The sequence below is a fragment of the Pleurodeles waltl genome, chromosome 4_2 (assembly GCF_031143425.1).
Source record: "Pleurodeles waltl isolate 20211129_DDA chromosome 4_2, aPleWal1.hap1.20221129, whole genome shotgun sequence".
Taxonomy (NCBI): domain Eukaryota; kingdom Metazoa; phylum Chordata; class Amphibia; order Caudata; family Salamandridae; genus Pleurodeles; species Pleurodeles waltl.
In genome coordinates, this window is record NC_090443.1 from 472,703,619 (window position 1) to 472,727,593 (window position 23,975).

Consider the following 23,975-nt stretch of genomic DNA (forward strand, 5'->3'; position numbering starts at 1 on the left):
TGTGATTGTGGCCCTGTCCAGTCTATAAGTTAGTATAATGTGCCTGTCCTCCAGTGTAGCCAAGTCCACAAGGGGTCTGTACACTGGGGTTTGTCTCCTCCTCCCATTCATCCGCAGCGGTAGGTATCTAAGGGAAACAAGAGTGAGTAGGCTGTCACCATTAGGACAATGGAACCACAACCTCAGTGTACGTGTTGCATTTATGTGATGGGACAGTGGGAATGGCAAGGTATATGCTAATCTAGGTAGTGACGCAGTAAAGGTTAATCTGACGGTTATCCATCACCATGACATGGCGACCGCCTGTCCTGTATATAGGGACAGGCAGAAGTGAGGTAACTCCACCGACGTTGGGCGTCGTGGCGGAAGGCGGTCTTGCACCGCCGTGCAATTCCTCATTGGATAATATGGGGCTCTATGGAGTACAGTGGTCAATGGGGATCTGCGCCAGCGGTGACGGTGTACATCGCCGCGGATGTGACCGCCATTTTCAATCTGATTCCTCACTTGTTTCGTGACCTACAACAGGAGAACACATGCACCGCGTGTGCTGCTGTGACCTGTGTCTGGAACCTACCATGGCCCGTGTGAACGAGGAAAGGGTCCCTACCTTCACTTTGGAGGAGTTGGAGCGATTGGTGGATGGGGTCCTACCTCAGTACGGACTGCTGTATGGGTCTCCAGACCAACAAGTGAGTACACCTTGGGCACGATGCATGTGGGAAGGATGCATGGAGATGTGTGTGCAAGCATCGTTTCATCGGGAGGATGTCATGTTGTGGTGTACATGGTGTGCGCCGGGAGATGTGTGTGCCAATGTTGAAAGAAATAGGATTAGTCTAGCATATGTGTGACAGGCTAGAATGTATGTGTAATGGTGTCCTCCCGTCTGTGTCGCCTCTGTTGGTCAGCGCTCATCAAAAGAAGGGATTAAGAGTGCCATCGCCAAGGATGTGCGGACCCTGGGGGTCTATGGCAGACATAGCACCCACTGTCAGAAACGGTAGGACGACCTGAGATGCTGAGCACGGAAGACCATGGAGACCCAGCTGGGTATGGCCTCCCAACGAGGAAGGGGTGCTCATTGGAACCTGACCCCCTGATGGCCCGCATACTGGCGGTGACCTACCCAGAGCTGGATGGGCACTTGAGGGCATCACAGCAGCCACGAGGGGGTGAGTATGGTGGCTGTTACAACAATAATTTGTAGGTGGCATGGGATCCGGGTGGTGGGTGTCAGTTAGTGGGTGCCCCTTAATGCCAGACCAGAGACTAGGGTAATGATTGAAAGGGAAAACAAGGTAACCTAATCAGGTTACATTCCATGTCAGACAGGGCTAAGTGGGTCCCAGGAGGTGTGGTGCAGTTTGTGGTGTTTGGCCCTCATTTTGCTGTGGCATCTACCCAAACCAATGGCAGTGCAATATATAGTGCTCAATCCTGATCCCTGTGTCTGACGGTGCTGTGTATGCCAACTGTGGTGTTGGTGCAGTAATTGACCTAGTGTTCCCTTTCTCTCTCTCCCCCCCTTTTGTCTTCTGTCATCCTGTCCATGTGTGCATTAGCATCATCTGGCGGAGGAGCGGGGGCACCGGCAACAGAGGGAGCTGCATCCCACAGGACCCAGGAGGCAGAGTCCACCGACGCCGAGGGAACCAGTGGGACAGAGGGCAAGGGGAGCACCCCCACGGAGACAGGAGGTCACAACACTGACTCAGATACCTCCTCTGATGGAAGCTCCCTGGTGGTGGCGGACACCTCTGTGACCACCCCAGCTGCAGGTACAGCCGCCACCCTCCGTACCAGCACCGCCCTCCCAGTAGCCCCTCAGTGAGTTGCCCGTGCCCGCTCACCCAGGAGGGTGGGCATCTCCTTTGACCCAGGCACCTCAGGCCCTGCCCCAGTGAGCCCTGCTGCCCTGAGTGAGGAGGCTATTGACCTCCTGAGATCCATCTCTGTAGGGCAGTCAACCATTGTGAATGCCATCCAGGGGCTAGCATCCTAGATGCAGCAATGCATTGCATTCCTGGAGGGCATCCACTGTGGATTGGCGGCACAACAGAGATTGGTTCGGGCTCTGGCCTCCTCTCTGATGGCAGCCATTGTCCCTGTCCCTACAGTCCCCCCCTCCAACTACCACTTCCCAGTCCCAGTCTCCTCTACCCCAACCCATCCCATGCACACATACAGACGAGCATGCACACAAGACAACTCACAAGAGTGGCACAGTCAAACACAGACACCACACTTCAACACACAAGCACTCACGCAAACACCAGCCATTTTCAGATACTACCACATCCACTGCCTCCACTGTCTCCCCCCTCCTCCTCCTCCACCTCCCTCACAGTCACATCCACACTCACACCTGCATGCACTGCTTCAACAGCCACCACCAGTATCACCACACCAAGCAGACACCTCCACAACATCCATGCACACGTCCCCTGTGTCCTTTCCAACCCTGTCTGTCCCCCCTCCTCCTAATGGCCACAAACGCAGGAACTCAGACACCCAACAGCCATCCACCTTACATCAGCACACTCCTCATGCACCTGCACCCAGGTTAGGCAGACGTACTCCTCCAACAACCACTCACTCAACCTCCCTTCCATCCCTCCTCCCTCTTTTCACCCCACCGTCCCTAAAAAGTTTTTCCTTGCCCAACTTGACCTCTTCCCTTCCCCTCCCCGTCCTGCCCATAAGAGCAGGGTCCCAACGACCGAGCCCAGAACCTCAGCCAAACAGTCCACGCGTACAGTGGAGGTACCTCCTAGTCATGGAGGCAAGACAGTGATGGATCCCACTCCACTAGCCAGGAAGGTTTAGGATTCCACAGCCACTACCATGAAGGGGAAGAAGCCCTTGACTCCTGCCATGAAGGGGAAGGAGGCCGCACCTCCTGCCATGAGGCTGGAAGGAAGACACCACAACCAGTGGTCACGGAGTCCTCACCTCCAGCTGAGGTAGTGCAGCCCACTCCTCCTGCAGAGGCTGCACCTTCACCTGCTGAGACAGTGTAGCCCTCACCTCCAGCAGAGGCTGCCCAGGAAGCACCTTCACCTGCTGACACAGTGCAGCCCTCACCTCCAGCAGAGGCTGGCAGGGTGACACCACCACCAGTGGTCACGGAGCCCTCACCTCCAGCTGAGGCAGTGCAGCCCACTCCTCATGCAGAGGCTGCACCTTCACCTGCTGACATGGTGAAGCCCTCACCTCCAGATGAGACAGTGCAGCCCTCACCTACAGCAGAGGGCATGTAGGCTACCCTCCTGGGACTGCTGTACAAGGAGCCCCCTCCAGAACCAGTGGGCAAGTCACCTACCTGAGAGACTGTGGCCTTGCACTCCCCAACACAGAGAAATGGGCATGGAGCCCCCTCCAGAACCAGTGGGAAAGTCACCAACCTGAGAGACTGTGGCCTTGCACTCCCGCACACAGAGAAATGGGCATGGAGCCCCCTCCAGAACCAGTGGGAAAGTCACCCACTTGAGAGACTGTGGGCGTGCACTCCCCAGCACAGAGAAATGGGCATGGAGCCCCCTCCAGAACCAGTGGGAAAGTCACCCACCTGAGAGACTGTGGCCTTGCACTCCCGAGCACAGAGAAATGGGCATGGAGCCCCCTCCAGAACCAGGAGGAAAGTCACCTGCCTGAGAGACTGTTGCCTTGCACTCCCCAGCACAGAGAAATGGGCATGGTGCCCCATCCAGAACCAGTGGGAAAGTTTCCAAATTCAGCTGAGGTGCCCCCTGCCCCCATCCACCTAAGGTGCCTGCCCACTTGCAAAATGATGCCCCTGCAGAGTTCTGTGCAGATGATGTCAGGAGACAAGTTTGGCCTTGGACTGTGCCCTGTGGCCATGTGAGGCCTCTGTACGTTGGACTGGGCATTGGCCCTTTGTGGACAACTATACATATCTGGTTCATGTGGTGGCTTTTCCCTTGCTAATACATTTTCAGTACTTCCGAAATCTGGTCCTTGTTTTATTGTGCTGTGTGTCGTGAACCATTGGTTTACGTCTGCAGCTGGTTGTGTGTATGGTGTGTGTGTGTTTGGTGTGTGTTGTGCGTGTGTGTGTGTCACTCTCGTTTTCCTCCCTCCCTCCCTTGTGTGCTAGGTGGTTGTACTCACCGTCGTCGTCTTCGTCGGCGTTGGTGTTCCAGGTGGAGCATGGTGTAGAAGAGGATCAGGAAGACTTGAAGTTCTGGTTCCATGGCGGCAGTGGAGTCCTCTGTGTACTTGTTGGTGAGTCTTTCGTTTTCTGTGTTCTGTTTCCCCAGGATTTTGATGGCGTTGGTACCGCCTCGGAAATCCTGGCAGTTTGCTGTGTCATAATTTGGTGGGTGGTACTTTGTCTTCCACCTGGCTGTTGATGGCGACCGCCGGTGTGCGTTGTGTTAATGCCCTGGTGGATGGTGTGGTACATTGGCTGTCTCTGGGAGTTCTCACCACCACTGTCATAAATTGGCGGTAATGACCGCCGGCCTGTTGGCAGTATTTGCGCCACGTTATCACTTACCGCCAATGTCACGATGAGGGGCTAAATATTCGAAACCAATTTGGGAAAATAGAGCAAATTTTAATAAATTATTTGACAACAAACAATCAAAATCCAATTAGTAAAACCTGAGATATGAACTTTTAAAGGTTAAGGTTCAAAATAGCAGGTCCTCATTTCTGGAAAATGGCCACCCGGGCATCTTTAGCACCACAACCAAGGGTCCAGGAGTGGATGGAGACCTCTTGGGGGTTCAAGACTCACTCAGGCAGGGTCCAGGTGCGGATCAAGATGGTGAAGCCTGTTATGTCCCTGTGACCGACTCTGAACAGGAAACCAGGCAAACTAGCCCATGGATGTTCTTCTGAAGTCCTGGGAGCAGGTGAAGATGCAGGGCTGTACAGCAGGGCTGGCCTCTAAAGATTCAAAGCCGTCTTCAAGCAGCAAAACAGTCCTTCCAGGTACAGCAGCATTCTGCCAGAGTGCACAGCATGTCACAACAGAAGGCAGTCCTCTGAGAGTCCTTCCGAGGACCCAGTAGTGAACTGAAGATTGGGTCTAAGAGCCCTATTTTTATACCCTGGTGCCCTGCTCCTAGAAGTTGGGAGACATTTCCAGAAGGGTTCTCTGAAGTTCCAGGAATTTCTGACCTCCACGTGCCCTGGCCCCAGCAGGCTGCACTGACAATACAGGCTCATTAAGCCTATTGTGTCGAGGTAGAGCCCAGCCTATTCAGCTGCAAGCGGGGCGGGCGGTGCTTAGCTCTATGCCCCCATCAAGTCAGTTCATGGCCCACTACTGTGTGACTATCTAGTGGTAAATTCACAAAGTCTCAACTGTCAGTTACTCCAAGTCGTGTGACCTAAGGCAGCCTGTAGGCACAAATTTCTAAGGGCAGGAAAATGCCAACTTTCTAAAAGTCGAATTTTCAAACTTGTGATGATAAATCCGACTTTACCATTACAAGTTCATAAATACCAAACATGACATATGTACCACCTCTGGTTTAGGAATTAAAATGTATTTGTTTTAATAAGGAATCCCCAAGGTTTTCCTATGGTAGTGGGTAGGCCTCACAGTAGTGACAAAACAAATTTGGGAGTTTTTCATTACTAGGACATGTAAAACTAAACTTATAAGGGGAGATTAATCCTTGGCAAGGGGTTTTAAATGCCATTTCGACATGGCAGTAGGACACCACCTTCAGACTGCAATGGCAGGCCTGGGCCAAGTTTTAAGTTGCTACTTAAGTGGGTGGCTCAATAAGTGCTGCAGGCTCACTGGTAGCATTAAATCTACAGGCCCTGTGTATTTGGTATACCACTCCACAAGGGACTTACATCTAAATTAAATGTGCCAGTCAGGTATATGCCATGTTTAGGGGAGTGAGCACAAGCACTTTAGCACTGATTAGCAGTGGTAAATTGCAGAATCCTAAGGCCAACATGCAAAATCCAGCAAAAAGTAGGAAGAGGAAGGAAAAAAGTTTGGGGTGAACTTGTAAAGAGGGCCATTTCCAACAAATAGATAGATAGCCTGGAATACATGGAACAAAATCAACTATTTGATACTTCCCAATCAGGATTCTGTGCCAACTGCAGCACGAAGACCCACCTGATCGCTGTCACAGACAATATCAGAACACTCCTCGACTGCGGGAGATGGTGGCCCTGATCCTTCTCGACCTCTCTGCTGTGTTCAGCAATGTTTCCCAACATAACTTTATCAACAGACTCTACAACATCAGCATTCAGTAAAATGCCCTCCAGTGGATTGCCTGCTTCCTCACAGGATGCACACAGAGCATCTGGCTGCCTCCCTTCACCTCTGAACCCATGGACATATTATGCGGCGTTCCCAAGGATCATCCCTCAGCCCCACCTTGTTCAACACGTACATAACCCCCCTCGCAGACATCGATCGATCCCATGGACTCAACATAATTTGTTATGCAGATGACACTCAACTCATCCTCCCACTCACCTGAAGCCTACTCCATCACCAGAATCAACTTTTGCAATTTCATGACCAACGTTGGCAACAGGATGAGAGACAACTGCCTTAAACTGAACTCCGACAAGACGGAAGTTCTGATCTTAGGGAATAACACCTCCATTTGAGACCACAGCTGGTCACCAGCAGAATTCAGACAAACACCCACACCCACAGATCATGCACGTAACCTAAGCATCATCTTCGACAGTGAAGTGACCATGGAACGACAAATCAACGCAGTCTTCTCCTCCATCTTCCACACCCTTTGCACGCTCCGCAGAATCTTCAGATGGATCCCAGTTAACTCCATAAAAACCATCACTCAAGCCCTCATCACCAGCTGCCTCGACTACGGCAACGTGCTCTACACCAGCATCTCCACCCAGCTCCTCAAAAGACTCTAGACCATTCAGAATGCTGCAGCCAGAATCAACCTGGGCCTTCCCAAATGGACCCACATCACCCCCACCTAAGAAACCTCCACTGGCTCCAGATTCAGGAAACATGCCAGTTCAAGATCCTCAAGCACACCTACAAAGCTCTGCATGATCAAGGACCAGCCTACATCAATCATTGATTGAACTTCCACAGACTCGCAAGACACCTATGCTTTGCCTCACTAGCCTGGCCTCACACCCCCACATCAGTCACACCCGCAGTGGGGCTCGCTCCTTCTCCTACATACCCTTCAAGACTTAGAACAAACTATTCCTCTGTCTTTGTACAGCACCCTCCTTGGCAGACTTCAAGAAGAAACTCAAGACCTGGCTCTTCAACAGAGATGTCAAACCCACAGAGCCTTAGGGGTGACAGTGCTGCACTATACAAATGCAGTTAGCCAGATAGATAGATAGATAAATAGATAGATAGCACATATATTGTTTAGGTTAAGACGCTCAAAACAATTCACGGCTGTGACGTAAAGACTTGCAAAGTAAAACGCTGTAACCTTACCTGTGAAAGGCTCCCAATGTAACTCCCACAATTTAGAGACTTCCCGATGAAATATAATCTGAAGTAAAGGTAACATACCTTCTGGAAACTCAAGCTAATTCTGTGATGAAGCTGGAGATGTGGGTGCACTTTTTGGCAACCTCAGGGGATTATCAGCAATATGCAATTAAAATACAGCATCAGACTCTGGGGCAGATTTAATAGCCCCTAGTGCCTCCTTGCGCCACATTAGTGTTGTTTTCTTTTTTTACGCTAATGTGGCCCAACAAGGCCAAAATCTCAGTGCCAAATTTACAAAGTGGCGCAATGTATACAATGTGCCACTTTGTGACCCTTTGCGCTACATTATTCCTGCGCCAGGCATAATGTATGCAAAGGGGGCATTCCCCATATGGGGGCTGAAAAAATGGCACAAAGAAATATAAGAGATTTCTCTGCGTCATTTTTTTGACACTCTTAATACCTACTCAGAGCGGGCGTTAGAAGGAGGCACACCATTAAATATAATGGGCCTCAATGGGCTTTGCAGCATTAGAGGCAACATTTTTTACGCTAATCCTGCAAAGCTCCAAACTAGCATCAAAAATGTTCCACTATCGCGGTGGATGTCGTATCTTAGATACGGCGCACAATGGTGGCCTTAGGGGGGCACTAAGGGGCGCGAGAAAAGTGTTGCTGCATTGGGTGCAGTGCCTCTTTTTTAAAATCAGGCCCTCTATATTCAGCAGGGCTCACCTGAAAGGCATGGTATCCCTTGTAAGTGGGTGCAGCTGTTGCACATGTGAAACAGGGGTCCAGAATATTAATAAAAAATAACTCAGTTAAGTGGACAACAAAATCTTGGTGTGGTTATTATATTTGGAATAAAAATGTTGCCCATGCTGATTTAGCCCCTCTGATTATCACAAGTTTCATCTCAGAATTAACTGAATCTCGATTGGCTAACTCAACCCTCCATCCTTCAGAGCTAGATAGCTTTAGTAACATTAAATCAGATAGTTATGCCACCTGTTATGTACAGTGCTTAGAGACTTGCAATTTCAGGATGAAGTACCATACAATTAAAAGGGTTATGGTTATTAACAGCCGTTTTCCTTCTCTAGCACACTGAGTTAAATAGAGTGAACACATATATTTGAGAGTGGAAACATTTTCATTATCAGATTATATGTGACTTGTGTAGGAACGTGTACTTTTTGACTTGGTCACCCTCACTTTTTGCCCTAGTATAGATGCTTTTTGACATAAGGTGCACTGGGTCCCTGCTAACCAGGCCCCCAGTGCCAGTGCTCTTTCCCTTGAAACACTGTACATTTCTATTTGTAACACAATTGGCAAGGACTTTAGCACCCCTGTAAGTCCCTAGTAAATTGCATCCCTGGTACCTAGGGCATGGTCCTTAATGGCTGTAGCATGTATTATGGCATCCTAAGAGGCCCACACTCAGACACATGCAGACTGCCGTTGCAGTCTGCATAAAATGGTGCAAACCATTCTGAAAACACAATGTGGCACACTCACTGTGTGTCATGCCAAAGTACTCCGCATATACCATATGTCAGTCACCCCTACAGCAGGCCTTAGAAGCCTAGGACAGGGTGCATTATATTATATGTGATGGCCGATCTGCATGAGCAGCTAGGCCCCTGTGATGTCTAATACCATTGCTAGATATTGCAAGTGATTAGGCAGCCATCTTAAGGACATGTGCAGGACACCGGTCGTAATGAGTTACCCAACTGCCCTTAAAACCTTAAACCACCCCAAACCCCACCCCGCCCCTAAAATTACCGCAACCCCCTGACCCTAAAAACACCCCAACCCCCCACCCCGCCCCTAAAACCTAAACTACCCCAACCCCCACCCCGCCCTTAAAAATACCGCAACCCCTCCACCCTTGCCCCTAAAACCGAAAATTACGTCCCACCCCTAAAACTACTCCCCCAACCCTACCACAGCCCCACTTACCTGACCGCGTCGTCACTGATCCGGAGTCTGTTTTCCTCTGCCTTAACCAGGCATGTTCATTGTTCTGGACATGCGTGGTTAAGGCAGAGGAAAACAGGGTCGTTGTTCCACTTTCATGGACAACTTCACAAAATAATGCACAAAGTGTGGAAACTTTTCAAACACTCACCCCAATCACAGATCTGGCATTAAGCCATAGTTATTTTGCTCGCCAGGTCACCCCAGTTTGGAGCCAGCCATATGCAAATCAGTCTTGACCCTGCTTCCATGGAAACAGTCTAGCCTGAACTACCAAGGCAGGGCCTCTGTGGATCAGTATCACCCCTCATCAGTCAGGCTAGCTTGAATCGAGTGGCTCAGTGAGCAAGGTTGGACCCAGCCATATGCAAATCAGTCTTGACCTTGCTTCCCATGGGAACAGTCCAGCCCAAACTGCCAAGCCTGGTCCTTCCTGGACTGGAAACAGGCATCAAGGAACCCGTGTTGGGGTATCACCACTCATCACCGAGACTAGCTTGAATCCAGTGGCGCAGAGAGCAAGGGACCCACGTCTGGGCATACCCATAGCCACTTAGAACGCACATAGCAACATCACAAAATAAAATGATGGACAGAATGTTGAAACCTTTCAAACAAGCACCCCCAGTCACAGATCTGGGTTTAATCCATTGTTATTTTGGTCATCACGTCACCCCAGTTTGGACTCAGCCATATGCAAATCAGTCTTGGCCCTACTCCCCATGGGAACAGTTCATCCTGAACTGCCAAGGTAGGTCCTCCCTGGCCTGGAAACAAGCATGCTGGGATCGGTTTGAGGCATCATCCCTCATCAGCCAGGCTAGCTTGAATCAAGTGGTGCAATGAACAAGGGACCCATGTCTCGGCATAGCTCTTGCCTCTTAGTCGCACACTGCAACATCACAAAATAAAATGCTGGACGGAATGTTGAAACTTTTTAAACACTCACCTCCAGCCACAGATCTGGGTTTAATCCATTGTTATTTTGCTCACCATGTCACCCCAGTTTTGACCCAGCCATATGCAAATCAGTGTTAACCCTGCTTCCCATGGAAACAGTCGAGCCTGAACTGCAAGCCCGGTCCTCTCTGGATCGGAAACAAGCATCCTGGGACCGGTTTTGGGGTATCACCCCTCATCAGCTAGGCTAACTTGAATCCAGTGGCACAGCAAGCAAGGGACCCGAATCTGGGCATGCCCCTATCCATTTGGGGCGCACATACCAATGTCGTAGTTTGACTCTTGCTCTACGCAAGAGTGCTGGTTTAAGGATGACAGTACTTATGTTTGTAGGTGACTATGCCAATCCTACAACAAGTTTCAGCTGTCGTCCCAAACCTCCTGGCTCACAAGCAATACCTCACTAAAAACCCAAACAGTAAAAGGTGATTTGTGGCAGCCTTTACATATGGACTCAAGACTGCAACATCTCAGGGAGGTCGTTGTTAAACGAAGATTAACCCTTTCTCACATGAATACCATATCTCAATCACACACAGGCAATGAAAGACGGCTATCTACTGTAAATTGCATGGGCTGCAATGAGTAGGATAATGAATAATGCAAGGAACAGAATGGTAAAAACGAGAGTCATGAATACAAAGACCCCCACCATCTTGCAATAACAAAAAAATTTAATAGATGTGAAATGGGCCCTAATACCTCAGCATGATGAACCTAATCTCTAACCTAAAGAGAGCTAGGTATGTTAAACCTAATCTGCCAGTTCCATGTCCATGAGAAGAGCCCCTCAACCCTTGTTACCTTGGAATGAGGTCTCTAAATCAGACTCTGTAGGGACACGAAGACTGGGTCAGCATCAGGGCGACGTGTAGCATAGATAGCGTTGATGGCATCTGGTAGGAATCCCTCTGATTATCTTGTCTGTGTGAGATTTATTTATACAGATCTGGTAGGACCCCGGACGCAGGTATGTTCCCAAACAATAGATAAAAAGACATGCTTGGGGCAGCAATTATATAAACAATTCCCTGAAAAGGTACATTATGTTACTGACACACGAAAGTGGGAAAGTACATAATGTGACAACCTACGTATCTCATTTATCTTTGACGCTGATCGTGACGCCTTTACAGAATGGCACTGATAATGTGAAACTAAAACATCTTCCTAACTATAAACATTGCAGCCATCTTGGAATAATTAATTAAATAAATGTGCTAAAACAGAGCGAGCTAAATAGGGTAAAAGTCACTGGGTGACGGGAGCACAGGCCTGCAAGCCAGAAGGCTAAGCTAACTCTTGATTCCCATTAAAAGTAGACAGGATCCAGCACAGCAACATCACAAAATAAAATAATGGACGGAGTGTTGAACTTTTCAAACTCACCCCTAGTCACAGATCTGGGTATTTTGCTCACAACGTCATCCCATGGAATGCTTCCATGTGGCAGAGTAACACAAGGCGATGGCCTGCTCTGCCTTGCATTAATCCAGATAAACCATGCTACGCAGGGCCACGCAAAGTGGCCTTGCGTGACTCGGTAAATCTCACCTAGGTTTTATTCTATAGCACACATAAAAAAAGGGAAACTCCTCAAAACATGGTTTTTGTGCAGGAAGGTGTCTCTTCCTGCACAAAAAGAATCCTGCTTGTAACACAGGCTCCCTTGTAAGGGTGCCTGCATTGGTGCTTGGCATCAGTTTATGCACCAGTGCAGGCAGCGAGCGGGACTGCACCATAGCTTGACAGATATGGCACATGCTTGCCCTCTCTATTTTGTGCAGCGCAGCAAGATGTCTTGCTGTGTTGCAGGAAATATTGGTAAAGATGGTCCTACATGCTTCCCATCCCAGTGCCCTTAATCTTCAACATTTGGGGAAAAGCCCTGTTCCGTCAATTTCCTTGTAGCTGCAGCTCTGCACCTTGTATATTGAATGCTGTGGTTCCTTAAGCAGCAGATATGTGGCCTATCAGTCATTTGAACACTCTTAAATTCAACTTCTCCCATGTGATCAATTTGTGTGGTCCTGGGAATGCCACATTATGTTCCCATTTTGTCCCTGCACCGCACCTGCCATAAAATCGAGAATCCTTAAAAGAAATGTAGGTTCTAACATGTGTGCTATACAACAATCTACATGTATTCAGCTTAAGGATCTAGAGTTAACATTTGAAAAGCCTTCTGTTGTCTTAACCTTCATTTTCAATGTAGGTACGCACCACCAGACACACACACAGACACACACATTCAGAAGCATGCATAGGCAGAATCTTCACAATTGTCAGTTATAGGCAGCCCCATTGTTTTTTTGTGGTCCATTGTGTGCCCCCCCCAAAACAAAACTCTAGAAAAGGCACTAGTGGCACTGTCTCTGCTGCTATGGACTCACCCGAACATGGACATCAATTCACCAAAATGCTATGGGTAGCAGAAGTGACATCATAAACCCTTTGGTCTTATTGATGTTACAGGAAGTGACATCATATGATCTTTGACTTTCAATCTTCCTAGGCAGTGATGTCTCATGACATTAATTCTGATGACATCATAATAATTAACACTGGTGAAGATCCATAATAATTGCACTGTTAATATAACACACACACATGTTTTTTTTGGATATCATTTATGTAAGATGCGGATATAATATGTTAAGTGAACAGTTAACTGAATTGTACTAAGGAAGCAAAGTAAGTCTGATGTATTCTAGTGAAGACTGTAAGGCAGGGGTTTCTCTCCTATGGTAACATTTTTAAAAAAGTGGGTTCTAATAGTGTATTTCATGTCCTTTCCTGGTGTGCCAAGCTACTGACATCTGACTGGACCAATGAGTTGAACCAAATATGTTTTATGTGTGCCCATATTAAATTACCTCCAATGCTAGGGCCAGCACTTTGCAAGGGGTGCCCCTTTTGCCAAAGAATTACATACAATATGCCAGTGCCAGAATTTTGCTAATGCTGGTTTCCATGTGCAATGGGGGTCCCTTACGTAAAAAGTTATGCCTAGTATGTCGAGGATCACATTTTGTCATGGGTGGCCCCCCGACGTATGCCAAATTGTCCTCCCATCTGCCAAGAATTTTCACCAGTGTGCCAGCATCAGCAATTTGCCAGAAGTGTCAACTATGCCAAGAATTTTCTCCAGAATGCCAGCGCTCACGTTTTTCTGCTTGTGCCCCATGCCAAAATTGACCTAAAGTTTGGCCAGCACTAGTATTTTGCTGTGGGTATCCGTATCCCATATGTAAGCATTGACGGTTCACTGACAAAATATGGAAACCATAAATATTGTGACAAAAATATTGTGCACAAAAATATCATTATCCCATACTTATAATTGACAATACAAAAATATCGAAAAAAGTGTCACACTTATATCGAACAAATATACACAAAATATCGTTTTTTTCATATATCTAATTAAAAATAGTAAACATTAAATATATTAACATGTATCAGTAATAAAATGTAAATTAAATATATTTAAATAATATCAAAAAATATTTATGAATATATACTTATTTAAACAAACATACACACATACACATGTATGGGTTTATGTTTATTTACACATATATAATGTGAAATTATTATTAAAATAATCATTGTAATTTATATTATAATTGACTATTTTTTAAATTTAATAACATAACAAGTATATATTACCTACTGGCAGTCGTCAGTAGGTAGTTCTGATTAGGACCGTGTTTCCATAGAAAGAGTTTTTTTTTCACTTGCGTATATTTTTGGCACCGCTTGACGAATCGTCACAATTTTTTTTTTTTAAAGTGTGCCGGTGATTCTTGTTGTGCACGGAAAGTTTGGGTGTGATACATCAAGCAGGGTCTGAGAAAAAAGGATGGTCAAAAAAATGGTGTTTCCCATGTTAATTCCCATAGGCCCTTTAGACGCAACCACAGCCCGAACCACTGGACAGAATAACAACATTTGGGAGAAAGCTAGCTTTTAGTATATAGATAACACTTTTGCTTAGTTGGTGAAAATCTGTTCAGTAGTTTTTGAGATATTAACGGGAAAATAAATGTGTACATCTAGGGACGCGGACCCTTTGAAATGTATTTGTGAATAATGACAAGCTTGTGCAGGGAAATGCACAGCTCTGATTGGCTGCCAACACTTCAAACCAGGAAGTGTTGGCAGCCATCTTGGGACTCGGCTTCAGCTGAAAAAAAGTATAAAAAAGACAAGGGCCCAGGGTAGAGTCACCCTGACCCTTTAGATATGGCACTGGGGCCCCAGAGTGATCCCCCCCTTCCCCCCCGGGCTAAAAAACACTTTTAAAAAAAACATTTGGCTGCAATTTTGCAACAATGTCAGAATTTTGTGGAAAAAAAAACAAAAATCAAGCTCTGGCTCCCGCGCTTGTTTTTCATAAGCCCTCAGGTGAGCAAGGTCCATGGGGCATTCACAATATCTATGCTGGAGGGCTGCGTGCCCCCCCCAACCACGGGGGCCACCACCTCCCCCAGGCATTTTTAAAATAGATTGCAGGTAGGGGCGTCCAGCCCCTTGCCGCAGCCCTGGGGACCACCACCTCCCCGGGGCTATTGATTGGTGGAGGGTGGCTACACAGCCTTCCTCGTGGAACCAGTGATGGCAATGAGAACCAGCACTCCTCAGGGTTGGCTTCTGGTATGGCCTGGGGTGCCCACCCCCAGGGACATAGCTGTTTGTTGTGGTTTGGAGGCAGCTTTAACAGCTTAGGGGTCAGGGTGTCTGTATGTTGGCCCCATTTCTCTTAGATTCCACTGTACCATTTTTGTGGTCCACCTAACGGGGGGACGCCCCCTGGGCATACATTATGCATGGCTCAGGCAAAATGTTGCACAAGAGATTACAAAGTGGCGCAATGCATTCATTGCGCCACTTTGTAAATATGGCGCAGTGATTTCGGCCTTGTTGGGCCACATTAGCGTAAAAAAATGATACTAACGTGATGCAAGGAGGCGCTAGGCCCTTTTAAATCTGGGCCTTACTGTTCCCACGCCAATCAGCGCAACAGTTGGGAAAGCGTTGGACTCAAGACGGATAACATTTACTGTTCCCACTCCAGTCTGTGCAACCGTAGGGAAAGCACTGGACTCAGGAGGGGTAAGATTTACTATTCCCACTCCAGTCAGTGCAAAAATAGGAAAAGTATTGGACTCAGGAGCTGTACGATTTACTATTCCCACTCCAGTCAGTGCAACAGTAGGGAAAGCATTAGACTCAGGAGGGGTAAAATTTACTATTCCAACTCCAGTCGGTGCAGCAGTGGAGAAGGAGTTGGAGTCAGTTGTGGTAAAATTTACTATTCCCACTCCAGTCTGAGCACAGGAGGAAACGCTTTGGACTCAGGAGAGATAAAATGTATTATTCCCACTCCAGTTGGTGCAACAGTAGGGAAAGTATTTGACTCAGGAAGGGTAAAATCTACTATTCCCACTCCTGTCGGTGCAGCAGTAAGGAAAGTGTTGGGTTCTGGAGGGCTAACATTGATTCTCCCCACCCCAGTGGGTGCAACAGTTGGAAAAGTGTTGGACTCAGGAGGGGTACAATTTACCATTCCCACTCCAGTCTGTGCAGCAGTAGGGAACGCTTAGGACTCAGGAGGGGTAAAATGTACTATTCCCACTGCAGCTGGTGCAACAGTAAGGAAAGTGGTGGACTCTGGATGGGTAAAACTTACTATTCAAACTCTAGTCAGTGCAGCCATAGGGAAAGCATTGGACTCAGGAGAAGTAACATTTGCTATTCCCCCTCCAGTCTGTGCAATAGTAGGGAAAGTGTTGGACTCAGGAAGGGTAACATTTACTATTACTCCTCCAGTCTGTGCAACAGCAGGGAAAACGTTGGACTCAGGCAGGGTAAAATTTACTATTCCCACTACAGTAGATGCAATAGTAGTGAAAGCGCTGGACTCAAAAGGGCTAACATTTAATATTCCCACTCCAGTCTGTGCAACAGTAGGGAAAGTACTTCACTTCAAACACATACTTTATTTTAATACAAGTATTAATTTCAGGACTATTAACATAAAATGAAATATATACATTAAAAAAACAATTAAACAATTGAAATACTCATCAATTTTAGTAAGTATTAATATAAGGAAAAACATTTTTTGATCATTATTTCTTTAAATTCCCACACCATAGTAGCACATTAAACAGATATCTAAATGTAAAAATTGTAAAAATTACATGATTTAAACAATTAATCACAATTAATTCATTATTAATAAATAGTTCATAATTACTCAAATATTATTTAATTAACTTGCCACCCTATACATCCACAAACCAATCAACCTTCACCCAAAATGTTAATTAAAAATGTATAATAATTACACAACGTGTATAATGAATTAACAATAAATTAGTTAATAATTTATAAATAATATATTATTTATTATTTACTTAACTTCCCACCCTATGCCCTTAGAAACCTAACAACCAGCACATAATATAACTTAAAAAACAATATTTACACAATTGACATACTTAATAATCAAATAAGTAATTAATATTAATTAAAAATATATATAAATTAATTATACTTAGTTAACTTCTCACCCTGTACCACTGCAAAACTCACATCCCACCATTTAAATTAAAAATATAAATACCCTAAAATTACAACCTATATTTAAAACCATTAACAACAGTTATACAAACAATATAAATATAGACAATTAAAATATTATTTAACCCCTTTACCGCCATGGGCGCAATGGTTACGTCCATGGCTGCGCCTGTGTGGCGCCATGGACGTAACCATTACGTCCATATACCGTCCCTCGGGGGAAGCGCTAGTGCTCCCCCCGAAGGCCGATGGTCAGGGATGGAAGGGGAATTGCTTCCCCTTCCTCCACCGACCCCCACCAAACCCCCCCCAGTGACATCTGATGACGCCAGCACGCGAAAGTGTGCTGACCTCATCAGAGGTCACCTCCCATCGCGCTGCGTAAGAAAAATGCTCAGCATTTCTCTTCCGCTCGGGAGGAGGGGGCCAGCAGAGACAGCGATGCGATCGGGCAGCAGAAATGCCCACTAGACACCAGGGAATTTATTTTTTTGTGTGAAATAAACATGAGGGGAGCGGCCGCTCCCCAGGGGGGAAATACTTTTTAGGCCGTTTCTGCCCCCCCGGGGCAGATCGGCCGCATATAATTAAGCCGATCTGCCCCCGGGGGGGGGGGCAGAAAACAGCCTAGACACCACAGATTTTTTTTTCTTTTATGTTTAGGGAGCGACCCCTTAAGCAAGGTTCGCTCCCTGGGGGGCCATATTGTATCTAGGCCATTTCTGCTCCCCGTGGGGGCAGATCGGTCTAATATAATTAGGCCGATCTGCCCGAGGGGGGGGGGGGGGCAGAAACCACTAGACACCAGGGAATTGTTGTTTATCATATACTTACATAGAAGGGGCGCGGCCTCTTGGGTAAGGACCGCTCCCCAGGGGGGCAAATAATTTTTTGTCCATTTCTGCCCCCCCGGGGGCAGAAAACCCCTAGACACCAGGGATTTTATTTTTATTTTATGTTTAGGGAGCGACCCCTTCAGCAAGGGTTGCTCCCTGGGGGACCAAATTGTTTCTAGGCCATTTCTGTCCCCCCCCCGGGGGCAGAAACCATTAGACACCAGGGAATTTTTTTTATCTTATACTTACGTATAAGGGGAGCGGCCCCTTCGGTAAGGGCTGCTCCCCAGGGGGGCAAATCATTGTTAGGCCTTTTCTGCCCCCCCGGGGGCAGAAAACCCCTAGACACCAGGGATCTTTTTTTTTTCTTTTATGTGTAGGGAGTGTCCCTTCGGGAAAAGGGCTGCTCCCCGGGTGGGCATAATATTTTTAGGCCTTTTCTGCCCCCCCCCCTTGGAGGCAGATCAGCCTAATATAATTAGGCCGATCTGCTTCTGGGGGGAAGTGGGGGTACAGAAACCTCTAGACACCAGGGATATATATTTTTTTAATTTACTTTATGTTTTTATGTATGGGGAGCGAACCCCTAGGCAAGGGTCGCTCGCCTGGAGGACAAATTGCATTTAGGCCATTTCTGCCCACCTTGGGGGCAGATCAGCCTATTTTTGTTAGGCTAATCTGCCCCAAGGTGTGCAGAAATCACTAGACACCAGGGAAGCTTTTTTTTCAAAATAAGAGGGGGAGGGTATGGCCATACTCCCACCCCAAATAAATGGGGCCTAAGTTGTTCTGTCCACCAGTGGGCAGATGGGGCAATTACCCACGATCCACACCCCTGGGGGGCAGAAAGTCTACTAGATGGCATGGAATTAAAAAAAAAAATAGTGGGGTGGTGACTGAAGAGGGTAACAGTCTTTCAGCTCTCCCCCGCACAATAAAACATTTTATTCCACGGCAACAAGAAGACATTTGATTATTTTGTGTTTTGGTTTTACATTTGGGCCATGAGAGCTTGGTAACTCTCAAAATCATCCAACTTGGAATGGTGAGGGCTGCACTTTTTTGACTTTGGGAGGCTACCATGTAGAAAAATCCACAAGACCCAGACACATCTGAAAACTAAACATCTGGTTGATTCCAGGGTGGTGTACTTCACATGCACCCCGCACCATTTTCTTACCCACAATGCCCTGCAAACCTCCAACTTTGCTGAAAATCACACATTTTTCCCACATTTTTGTGATGGACCCTTCCGGAATCTGCAGGAATCGACAAAATTCCTACCACCCAACATTGTCCCATGTATACCGATAAAAATTCTGCTGCACTTGTCAGCCTAAAAATGTTTTTTTTCAAACTGCCCTTTTGGACCCGCTTTGGTTCCCCCTCAATTTCAACATGTTTTTGGCTCTTTCCTGTCACAGGCACTTGGCCCACCTACACAAGTGAGGTATCATTTTTACTGGGAGACTGAGGGGAACGTTGGGTGGTAGGAAATTTGTCCTGGTGCAGTGATCCCACACAGAAATGTGGGAAAAAAGTTATTTTTTAGCTAAATTTGAGTTTTGCTGAGGATTCTGGGTAAGAAATCATTGGGGGATCCACGCAAGTCACACCTCCCTGGACTCCCTCAGGTGTCTAGTTTTCAGAAATGTCTGGGTTTGGTAGGTTTCCCTAGATTGCTGCTGAGCCCAGGACCAAAGACGCAGGTGCCCCCCCCCCCCAAAAAAAAAACGTAGTTTTGTATTTGATCTGTCCAGATAGTGTTTTGGGGCATTTCCCGTCACGGGCACTAGCCCTACCCACACAAGTGAGGTATAATTTTTATCTGGAGACTTGGGGGAATTCTGGGTGGAAGGAAATGTGTTGCTCCTCTCAGATTCCAGAACTTTCTGTCACCAAAATGTCAGGAAAAAGTGTTTTTTTTGGCCATAGTTTGAGGTTTGCAAAGGATTCTGGGTAACAGAACCTGGTGAGAGCCCCACAAGTCACCCCATCTTGGATTCCCCTAAGTCTATAGTTTTCAAAAATGCACAGGTTTGGTAGGTTTCCCTAGGTGCCGGCTGAGCTAGAGGCCAAAATCCACAGGGAGGCACTTTGCAAAAAACACCTCTGTTTTCTGTGGAAAAATGTGATGTGGCCACGTTGTGTTTTGGGGCATTTCCTGTCGCGGGCACTAGGCCTGCCCACACAAGTGGGGTATCATTTTTATCGGGAGACTTGGAGAAACGCTGGGTGGAAGGAAATTTGTGGCTCCTCTCAGATTCCAGAACTTTCTGTCACCGAAATGTGAGGAAAAGTGTGTTTTTTAGCCAAATGTTGAGGGTTGCAAAGGATTCTGGGTAACAGAACCTGGTGAGAGCCCCACAAGTCGTGCCAACTTGGATTCCCCTAGGTGTCTAGTTTTCAAAAATGTATAGGTTTGGTAGGTTGCCCTAGGTGCCGGCTGAGCTACAGGCCAAAATCCACAGGTAGGCACTTTGCAAAAAACACCTCTGTTTTCTTTGAGAAAATGTGATGTGTCCACTTTGTGTTTTGGGGCAATTCCTGTTGTGGGCACTAGGCCTACCCACACAAGTGAGGTATAATGTTTATCGGGAGACTTGGGGGCACGCTTGGTGAAAGGAAATTTGTGTCTCCTCTCAGATTCCATTTCTTTCTGTCACTGAAATGGGAGGAAAAGGTGTTTTTTGGCCAAATTTTGAGGTTTGGAAAGGATTCGGGGTAACAGAACCTGGTCACAAGTCACCCCATCTTGGATTCCCCTAGGTCTCTAGTTTTCAAAAATGCACAGATTTGGTAGGTTTCCCTAGGTGCCGGCTGAGCTAGAGGCCAAAATCCACAGGTAGGCACTTTGCAAAAAACACCTCTGTTTTCTGTGGAAACATGTGATGTGGCCATGTTGTGTTTTGGGGCATTTCCTGTAGCAGGCGCTAGGCCTACCCACACAAGTGAGATATCATTTTTACTGGGAGACTTGGGGGAACATAGAATAGCAAAACAAGTATTATTGCCCCTTGCTGTCCCTACATTTTTTCCTTCCAAATATAAGACAGTGTGTAAAAAATACATATATTTGAGAAATGCACTGTAATTCGCATGCTAGCATGGGCACTCCAGAATTCAGAGATGTGCAAATAACTACTGCTCCTCAACACCTTATCTCGTGCCCATTTTGGAAATACAAAGGTTTTCCTGATACCCATTTTTCACTCTTTATATTTCAGCAAATTAATTGCTGTATACCCGGTGTAGAATGAAAACCCCACTTCAAGGTGCAGGTCATTTATTGGCTCTAGGTGCCTAGGGTTCTTGATGAACCTACAAGCCCTATATATCCCCACAACCAGAAGAGTCCAGCAGATGGAACGGTATATTGCTTTCAAGAATCTGACATTGCAGGAAAACGTTACAGGGTAAAACGTAGAGAAAAATGGCTGTTTTTTTCACCTCAATTTCAATATTTTATTATTTCAGTTGGTATTTTCTGTAGGAAACCCTTGTAGGATCTACACAAATTACCCATTGCTGAATTCAGAATTTTGTCTACTTTTCAGAAATGTTTAGGTTTCTGGAATCCAGCATTAGTTTCACACCCATTTCTGTCACTGACTGGAAGGAGGCTGAAAGCACAAAAAATCGTGAAAATGGGGTATGTCCCAGTAAAATGCCAAAATTGTGTTGAAAAATTGGGTTTTCTGATTCAAGTCTGCCTGTTCCTGAAAGCTGGGAAGCTGGTGATTTTAGCCCCGCAAACCCTTCGTCGAGGCCATTTTCAGGGAAAAAAAACACGAGCCTTCTTCTGCAGCCCTTTTAAAAAAACGAAATTTTCCCTCTATTTTGGCTAATTTCTTGGTCTCCTTCCGGGGAACCCACAAAGTCTGGGTACCTCAAGAATCCCCAGGATGTTGGAAAAAATTATACAAATTTGGTGTAGGTAGCTTATGTGGGCAAAAAGTTACGAGGGCCTAAGCGCGAACTGCCCCAAATAGCCCAAAAAAAGGGTTGGCATCTGAGGGGGAAAAGGCCTGGCAGCGAAGGGGTTAAACACATAGAGAAACTTTTAAAAACATTTTTTTTTGTCAACAATATTTTTGCTCACAATGTTCTTGTGTCACAATATATAAAACTCGATATTTCTGCAACTCAATATTTTTGAAACGCTATTTTCGTCGAACACCGTATTGTCTCCAGTATCCCAGTGATTGCATTTTAACAATGTTGTTTCTAAGCCAAGAAGCATGCCAGGTCCAAAATCAGACTTGCAAGCATAACACATTCTCATTTATGCTCACTTACACTCACTCACACTCAGTCTTGCACAGCACTCCCTTGTACTATTTCATCTTCACTGTCTCTTGCACTCAACCTTACCCTGACTCATTCATTCACATTCTCTAGCTCATTCTATCTCACTTATACTTACTCACTCTCACACACACACGCACACACACAATTCCACATACAAACATAAATGCTTACACATATACACACTCTTAGGCAAATTCGCTTTCACCCACATGCACGCACACAACATACATTTAAAGTCATTTTATTTTTCTTACCTTAAACGCCATTGAAGGTCCGTTCCAGATCCTGCTGCTCCATTTTTTAGTACACTAATAGTGAATAATACATTATTATTATTAACTATTAGTGCAATAACAATGAGCAGAAAAAAGTTTGAAGTCAGATGCTGGGAATGCGAGATACTCGCCTCTTTTGCCACCTCTGAGGTCGCAAAGGCAGTGCCGGGGGTCGCAAATGGCAAGCTGGGGGTCGCCTTGGTGACCCCTGGCGACCCCTAAATTACCTCCATGCAGCAGAACTCTTTCTGAAGACCTCCGCTTTGCTCTTGCTCATCAGCAAGTACAGGCTGCTGAGAGGATAAAGTTGGTACTAGTGGCGTAACGTAAATCCCCGTAACCCCTGAGGTGTGGTGGGGCGGTGGCTGAGCTCCAGGGGCTCCTCAGCAAATGTGGTAGGTTGTGGACTGGGGAGGGTTTACTTTTCAGAAGGGGCATCTCAAGATTCGTCACGCCACTGGTTGGTACAAAGGATCTACCCTAAGACGTCGTTGGGGTCAAAAGGTGGTTAATGAGCTTCCATCTGTCTAGGCATTTTGTTGAATCGACGTCCATACTTACATAAGCTATCTGTGCTAGCTGGCAGTCTCTTAGGACCCGGAAGTCTACAGAACATTGACTTGGCGTAGACATCACAAGGACAAAAGGAGAAGAAGTCGCTGTGTTCCTTACCTGGGCACCCATCTTTAAGGCTCGGTTTTTACTGCCCCCTGATGAAGGTAGATGCAGGGAGGAAATAATGAAATGCAGTGTTCTCAAGGTATACAATCGAAAACAGTGACAAGCAGCATTCACAAAGCGGCAGCTGGCACAGCGAAAGCAAATGAGGAAGTTAGCAGCATAGCCGCCGCTGCGCTGCCCATTTCCTCACTTAATGATGGTTAGCCACAAATATTGTGGCCTCAAAAAAAGCGCGTAGATTGTTACTGGTTAATAAGCCGTGACTGGCTGAAGGTATCACACATAATATGAGGCCAGATGTCAGCCAGATATCAGAATGTGAAGAATTAAAAGACAAGGGTGAACACCACTTTTTGCCTTTTAAAGTCGATGAACCGTGTGAGCTCCTGTGCCTATATGTTTAATTTACTTAAGGAATTATTCCTTTAAAATGCCCTCTGTTTCTCGTGCTTACTGGTAATATTTGGCTTGTTTGCTAAGTGTCCATCGCATATATTTATTGTGAAACAATAAAAAGCATTTTTGAACATCAGTTCTGTCTCTGTGAACGAGATGGTGAACCCTCGTGTCCCACTAGACCTCTTAAGCTTGCTTTCACAATATAACATTTTATTTAATAGGTATGAGAAAATGTGGGGCATATATAATAAAGACTTGTGTGCCGAGTGCAAAAGCGACGCAACTCTTAAGTTAGATTTATCAAGCCATGCAAGCCCACCGTGCGTGACCTTGCTTGATAAATCTAGAGTAACCAAACCCAGCTCCAATTGCTGTGTTGAGTTACTCTGCCCTTGGAGGGCGTTCCATGGGTGGAGCATGGGTGGAGCGTGGGTGTTCCCACAAATCCACCCAAGTATTTTAGAGCCTTCCCAGATTTACTATTAC

General features: G+C 46.4%; 1 protein-coding gene across 1 annotated transcript in view; it reads right to left on the bottom strand.

Annotated features, from left to right (window-relative positions):
* P2RY11 (purinergic receptor P2Y11) overlaps positions 1-23,211 on the bottom strand; it is a 143,545-nt gene extending 120,334 nt beyond the window's left edge. The window contains exon 1 of the mRNA XM_069231808.1: positions 23,082-23,211. Coding sequence (XP_069087909.1) covers positions 23,082-23,093 — 12 coding nt within the window. The 5' untranslated portion in view covers positions 23,094-23,211. The remainder of the gene's footprint in view (positions 1-23,081) is intronic.
* Between the last annotated feature and the right edge of the window lie 764 nt (positions 23,212-23,975).